Source organism: Austrofundulus limnaeus, unplaced genomic scaffold, assembly GCF_001266775.1.
Source record: "Austrofundulus limnaeus strain Quisiro unplaced genomic scaffold, Austrofundulus_limnaeus-1.0 Scaffold372, whole genome shotgun sequence".
NCBI lineage: Eukaryota > Metazoa > Chordata > Actinopteri > Cyprinodontiformes > Rivulidae > Austrofundulus > Austrofundulus limnaeus.
The window spans coordinates 84,657-92,164 of NW_013952774.1; the positions used below are offsets into that span (position 1 = coordinate 84,657).

At 39.2% G+C, this 7,508-nt stretch overlaps 2 protein-coding genes across 2 annotated transcripts in view; both read left to right on the forward strand.

Moving 5' to 3' along the window:
• Positions 1 to 158: 158 nt before the first annotated feature.
• On the forward strand, positions 159 to 3,047 carry LOC106528336 (ATP-binding cassette sub-family A member 1; the record flags this gene model as incomplete). Its single annotated transcript, XM_014023485.1, is given in 2 exon segments — positions 159 to 402; positions 497 to 3,047. Coding segments are annotated over 2 exon segments (388 nt in total), but the record flags the coding sequence as incomplete, so codon positions are not given.
• Positions 3,048 to 5,419: 2,372 nt separating this feature from the next.
• Positions 5,420 to 7,508, forward strand: part of spink4 (serine peptidase inhibitor, Kazal type 4) — a 3,078-nt gene continuing 989 nt past the window's right edge. Inside the window, exons 1-3 of the mRNA XM_014023497.1 lie at positions 5,420 to 5,555; positions 6,103 to 6,134; positions 6,244 to 6,353. Of these exons, the coding sequence (XP_013878951.1) occupies positions 5,504 to 5,555; positions 6,103 to 6,134; positions 6,244 to 6,353 (194 nt within the window). The 5' untranslated portion in view covers positions 5,420 to 5,503. The remainder of the gene's footprint in view (positions 5,556 to 6,102; positions 6,135 to 6,243; positions 6,354 to 7,508) is intronic.

A 7,508-nucleotide genomic window follows, 5' to 3' on the forward strand; every position in this document is an offset into this window, starting at 1 on the left:
AGACCCAAAAGATTTGAGAACCCCTGGGCTGGAGGCAAGTCAGTACTATATAATTATAATTCTATACAATGGAAAAAAAACGCACCATTACTAACAAAAAAGACTAAACGAAAATGTTAACTTTACAGGTTATTTGATTTTCATTTTTATTTTTCCAGGTTTGGTGACGGTTACACCATCATCTTGCGGGTGGCGGGGCCGGACCCGGACCTTCGGCCGGTGATGGAGTTCATCGAGCGGGAGCTGCCCGGGAGCACGTTGAAGGAAAAGCACCGCAACATGCTGCAGTATCAGCTTCCCTCGTCTCTCACCTCCCTCGCCCGCATCTTCTCGCTGCTTTCCAAGAACAAGGAGAACCTCAGCATAGAGGACTACTCCGTCTCTCAGACCACTTTAGACCAAGTAAGCAAGAGCGCCAGGATTCTACTCAGAACTAAAGTGCTGAGGTTGTTTTAGGCCAGTTCTAAACTCTTTCCTTTTTGGTCGTTTTGCTCAGGTGTTTGTCAATTTCGCCAAGGACCAAAGCGACGAGGACCACTTGAAAGACGTCCACACGAGCAAACGAGACGCCGTTGTGGTGGACCTTTCCCAGCTGAACTCTTTCCTCATGGACAGCAAGACGAAGGAGAGCTGTGTCTGATTGCACAAGATCAGTGGGAGTTGCCACACCCACCACCAGATTTCAAAATACGGACCACTAACATGTGGGGGGAGAAACCAACTGTGTTAATTTTTTTTATTATTATTATCTATTTTTTTAGTATTTTTTTTAAATTGTTGTCATTCTCAGTGGACCTGCACCTCATCGCACAGCCCTCTTGCGAAGGCAACGACTGCGGGTATCATGACAGACACTGAAACAATGAAATCTCAATGCAAATCAATGCAAGAAATATAAATATATAAATATATTTAGGATTAGAAGTTAGTCGTGTGAGGGTTGGAGACTGGTGCTTCTCCTTCACGAGGTAGACTGGAAGAAAGAAGACGAAGTGACAGCAGGATTTGAATTCCACTGGAAGGTCTGGATACCCACTTATGGACAAGATGCACGGGTGGGGGGGGAGTAGAAGGAAATATCTTGAGTTTTTCATCCTCATTCCTTAAAGTAGAAAGCAGTAGTCCATTGGACTGTGTACACGCTACTGTGTAGAGTTTGTGATGTTGAATCATTCACTGCCAGCTGTTAAAAGATGGACTGACTAATGTTTTTATTTAGGGTCATAAGTCTTTCAATTTCTATTTGTTACCAAGTGCAGTTTTTTATAATATAAATGATGGTAAAAAAAAAAAAAAAACTCAACCATTGAAAATCCTGTTTCTGTCACAAATGTGCAATCATTGTTAATTTTTTTTTACTAATCTGAAGAAAATTTCCTTTTAGACATATTTGTTGTTTTCTTGTTTTGTATGATAGCTCAGCCAGCTAACCGAGTTGTTCTTTTGGTTGTTGTTGTTGTTGTTCTTTGTGTCCTTAACATTTGTTCAGCACAGTGCCTAATACTGGTGGAGAATCGAATCTGAGCACTCCATTAAAAAAAAACAACAACAATGTACGTAGGCTGCCAAGGAATGTATGAGACCAATACCAACATGCATCAAAGCACATATTTTATTATTCTAGCGTTTTATTTGTGAAGAAACTTGTTTTTGTCTTGTTCATTGTCAGACTCAAAACACAGAAAAGTATATATATATATAAAAACAGTGGTTTTTAGATGTTTGTTCAAGATGTTCGTTCTGCTTTTACTGGTTTTACTCATCCTTGCCCTCTTTGAATGCAGACTGATCAGAACGAACAAGCGTGGGTTTAAGATATCTTTAGAATTTAGATTTGTTGTTGGAAATATGGAAATGTACTGCATGCTTTACACTTGGCCGCACACGGTGGACTATCAGTGCTTCTGTGTGTGTGTACTGTATGTGTGTGAGCCAAAGCATGATATAGATCTATGTTTTGCAGAAGGAAGACTGAGCATTTTGCTGTATTACTCTTGGATTACTGGCACGTTGAGAGGCTAAAATCAAAATGATGTTTTGGCCATGGCCTTTACGAGGGCATACGGCTACCTGAACCAGGACCAGGATGAAATGTGTCAAGTAGTGTTTTAACGTTGATACCAGTGGAGTGAACTAACAGCGTATGTGCCAAACTCAGATTAACCAGCACCATCCTGAGCAGGCGAGTATTTTATAAAGGTCAACTTGTCCTTTCGATTCATCCATCAGCTCAGTTCAGAGACGGCTCATGCGCCGGAAGTGTGCACTCCCTAATTTTTCTTAAAAATCTCTGCGAGTTCACTATCCTGTGGAGACGTTGCAAAATTTTAATCTTGACTGTCAACTGCAGGTCAACTATTGAGTTCGAGACAATTCAATTGCTTGTTTAACCTGAACTTAACAAGCCAGACTGAACAAAAGGACCATGTAAATTTTAAATTTTGCTTGTAATACTTTATAGTAAAAAAAAAGAGGAAATAATCCAGGGTTTAAACTGATGACAGGTTGTCATTAGAGGTGCTCTCTCTCTCTCTTGCTCTCGTGCAAAATCTTTAAAGGGGTTTGCGTTATCTCTGGGATCTACTACCTTCCACCAACAGAGGATTTAGATTTTTGTCCTCGACAACCCCTTTTTGTTTTTCTTTGGTTTAAAGAATTTGAGCACTTTACAGGCTTAGCAGCCGTTAGTTTCCAGTGTTTATACATAGGGATTTGCAAATAAAAACAAGTTTGAAAGAAGAAAACAAACAAATCTCTGCACTGGACAAACAGACACGAGAAACAATCGAGCTTATGCCACTGCAGGGTGATATTTGTGAGAAACTTGAAGCAAAGAGCAAAACCTTATGTGAATAAGAGAAATGTGATTTGGAGCAGAGGGACATAAAGAGAGCGTTGCAGATCAGCGTTAAAGTGGTGATTTTTCTCTTCTTGGTCTCAGATTATATTGTTTGTTTACATTTTGAGTATTACAGCTGTTTGAGTCTGTTACCCATTGTGCATAGTTATTCTTTACGTTATTAAAAATTCAAATGTTTTGAAAAAAAGACGGACTGTTTTTTTTCCCCAGCTCTTAAAGGTGGACAACTGTGTTTTTGCAAGTACACTGTAAAAAATAAAATGTTGGATTTACTTTACCATGTTATGTTACCTGGTTCCACTTAACTGAGTTGAGTAAATTCAAAGCAATATACCAGTTTTTTAGCCAAAGAACATGAGTAAGTTGCTTTGAATTTACTCAACTCAGTTAAGTGGAACCAGGTAACATAACATGGTTAAGTAAATCCAACATTTCATTTTTAGAGTGTATGTGTGTGTTTGTGTGTCCAACCAAAATATTCCATGAACCATTAAACAAGTGTTAAAATTTTAGAAAGGAATCATTAAATGTGCTTCTACAACCAAGCACCTTTTGAAGTTGGCTGATTTCAAGATGGCCGCCACAGCTAATCAACTTCAACCAACACAGAAATGATATGGCTTAGTCTGTTTTACAGATATTGAGCCAATATTTGGTTTGGTAGTAGCTGAGAGTCATTCAAAACAAACTCTGAGCTAGAAATCCCATATCCACGTGACTGTCATGACGTGATTTTTAAGGTTTGATCATGACAACATCATCATCATCATAACAACATGCCTGCCTAGTTTCCCTTTACAAAAAATAAATACATGTAATATCTTAAAAGATTTCATTTAGATTTTTCCCACGGTGTCACAAAAATGCAGCATGTTTGAGGTGTGCCTTAAAAAAACATCCACAGGTGTGCCTTCTATTTACCTAAATGTTGTCAACTAAGCTTCCAAAGCTCTGACTTCAATGGCATCTTTACTGTATGTGACCCAGACACTGCAAAGAAGGACAGCCCTTTGATGGCTAAGATTTGCTTTGCCAGATGTGGTCCATGCATGGGCCAGCACCACATAAACCAACCCTCAACTGGGCCAGTTGTGGCATGCCATCTTAAAAACAGGGCTATCATTGCCAGATGTGGCCCACATCTGGTTGACAAACTACAGGAGTTCGACAATGAAAATGAAACACCTGGTTTTAGACCATAACATCCCTTTCAGACAGCTTCCTCTTGCGTCCACAGTTAATCCTGTTGGATGTGGTTGGTCCTTCTTGGTGTTATGCTGACATTACCCTGGATATTGTGGCTCTTGATACATCACAAAGACTTGCTGTCTTGGTCACAGATGCACCAGCAAGACGTGCACCAACAATTTGTGTTCTTTTGAACTCTGGTATGTCACCCATAATGTTGTGTGCATTGCAATATTTTGAGCAAAACTGTGGTCTTACCCTGCTAATTGAACCTTCACCCTCTGCTCTTACTGGTGCAATGTGCATTTAATGAAGATCAACCACCAGCCTGGTCCAATTTAACCATGAAACCTCCCACACTAAAATAACAGGTGTTTCATTTTCATTGTCTAACCCCTACTTGCCATGCCAGCAGAAATCCAGTTTGATATCAGATTGGCCCATACCTATCTGTTATGTGGGAAGCGTTTTTCATGACTTTCTTTATGAACCAGGAGAGAGGTACCAGGGAACATAAGTATTAGTACTGGGGAACATAAGATACCAGGGAACATACTGGGAAAAATAAGTACTGGGGAACCAATTGTAGGTATGAGGTAGCATAGCTACCAGAGAACACTGTTTCCCAGTACCTATGTTCTCTAGTACAGTGCCTGCACTGTAATTCAATATCTTTTTCATTTGTTTTAAAAGAATGGGGAGCCGATTATGCCTTTTATGGCTTTTATTATTAACCCTGGGACAACATATAGAGGTACAGGGAGACATTTCAAAGGCTGAACAGAACACATTTCTCCAAATACACATGAACTAAGGTAAGACAAGAGAATAAAAATACAGTATATGGTCTACAGGTTCAATAAACCTTAGTTAAATAAGTTATATATTAGCCAACATAACCAGTACAGATTATGAGAGGGACTGAGCTCGGCAGTTGACGCGTGGTCACGTGGTTGTTCAGTGTATGTTTTCACACACACCTTCCATAGCCCCTGAGATTTCCTCAGAATTTAGATACGTTTTTGGAAGCTTAATAGAAATAAACGGCTTGTTTTTGGAGTTAACTCTGTTTGTAAACAAAATTTCTCATGAGTCTTAATGAAACTTCAGGAAAAACCATAAAAAGTTCCTCAACATATGATGATCCTAATAAAACTCTGGCATGAAAGGCGGTGAGCGACATGCATTCTTTCAGAGAATCCATGGCCTTTTTAAGTTTATTCTGCATCACTTCTGCATAGATGTTATAAAATGTGAGCTCGTCACATGGTGAACAACAATGGATATCTTTACTGTAGGTTTGTAATGTGTTCAATGTGTTTCCAGAGTGTTCAAGCAGCTGTGTGTCGGGTCTCATCTGCTATGTTCCCACGCACACACAAACAATTAAACAAGCAGTAAAAGCAGGCTTCCACACAGCTATCTGTTATTCTCTGTCATTCATCCACCAACATCATGACTGGGAGACTAGTTCTGCTGGGACTTCTGCTTATCTGTGTGGCTGCAGGTAAAGGAAAAAAGACACTTTGTCCTAAAACGGAAGGTTGTATACGGTAGATACATTTGACATTTAGTCTGAACTTTACTAGAAAAATTGAGTCACTTTTAACTGTTCGATGCAGCGTTTTTGGCAGTGATCAATGCAAATATCCACAACGTGCTCTATATTTATGTTGAGAAACTATGACATATGCTAAAATAAAAACAAGGCAGAAATAATTCATTTGAATCAGTGCGGTTGGTTCTGGACAGGTGCGCCACCAAGGGAGGGGCCAGGGGCAATGGCCCCCTCTAAAACACTGGTGCCCCCCCCATGGCCCAGACAGTTTTTGAGCCCTAAGCTTTTGCTTTGTGTGCATTTTTAATTTGTCCGAGCTATTTAGGATTAGTAAACATAAAACCAAAGATTCTCACTGAGCAACTAGGAATTTAAAATGTAAATAAAAAATTATTTAGAATTACAAATAAAACTTAAAATTGTGATAGTGCTAGAGTAATATTCTTGGAAATCATATTTATTTAATTTTAAGAGGTGTCTTCTCTATTTTTTGAAGATGAAGCAGACAATTCTGGATTCGTGAGAGAGGTGACAAGTTTTTTTTTTTTTAATCAAGCTAGAAAAAAAATCTCGACTGGTGGATCTTTAAATATCAGGTGTAACGTATAATTGTGTAAAACTTTTCCTGTTCTGGCAGCCTTCTTGTCCTGACAGGGAGATTGTGGCGTGTCCTCTGAACCTCGCTCCGGTGTGCGGCAGCGATGGAAACACTTACGCCAACGAGTGTACCCTCTGTGTCCGCAGACAGTGAGTCCACACAGCTGCACCACACTCAATATTTTCACACATCGTGCTCACTGTCACGTGCAATTAGACGCAACTGAAGGATGATTTTTTCGCCCCACGGTGGTGAAATAAATTAAAGCCAGATGTGTAGATACCGAGGTGTTCAATCCTGGTCCTCGAGGGTGACCATCCAGCAAGTTTTTGTTTTTCCTGTTCTAACACACCTGATTCAATGATTGAATTACTCGTTTGTCAAATCAGGGGTGTTGGAGCAGAGAAACGTAAAAAGAACCAGGGTTGGAGACCGCAGGGTTAGCCTGAGCAAAGCTAAGACTATAGAGGACTGCTGCCATCTAAAACAACTCTAATCTCAAACATTTAATAAAAGTTCTCTTAGGCCCTATTCTTATAAACCTTTACAGCAGACACTTCTATAATAAACACCTGTTTAGGTAAAAGAGCAGCTGTTATTTTTAGGTGTAATTGTTCCCAAACTTTTTAGCTTTTGAGCCACAAACAGTAGCAGGTGATAAACAATGGTATCAGGTCAAATAAACAAGGGTAACAATATTCATTATGCTCATTTAATCCATATTTAAATATGCTAACCTCGTATTTTTGTAACAACTCAAGCTTTTTGGGTCTGGGGACCCCTTACAGGGGCAAGAAAATTCCAGGGACCCCCTCAGAAACCCCATGCTGTCATTTCAACCCCTAAATGCCATGGGAAAATATATATTTTTTATTTAGTTAATTATGTTTGTTTTATTGGTTCATTGTTCTCAATGCAATTTATAAAAATAAAAACAACATTAACAATTTAGTGACGTTTTTTGAGGACAGCCAAGATACCTCTCGCGGACCCCTGGGGGCCCTGGGATCCCATTTTGTGAACCTCTGAACTAAGGGAAAGAAATGTGAAGATGTTTGTGGTTGTTTTAAAATTTAAATTACTTCTGCAAATCCTTTCAAGACCCCACCTTGATGTTTCAGTGGGGTCCCAACCCTAACTTTGGGAATCACTGGCCTATCCAGACGGATTATTATAATATTTCATTCAAAATAGCCAATAAATTTAAACTAATATAGGTGTAAAGATAGATAGATAGATGATAGATAGATAGATAGATAGATAGATAGATAGATAGATAGATAGATAGATAGATAGATAGATAG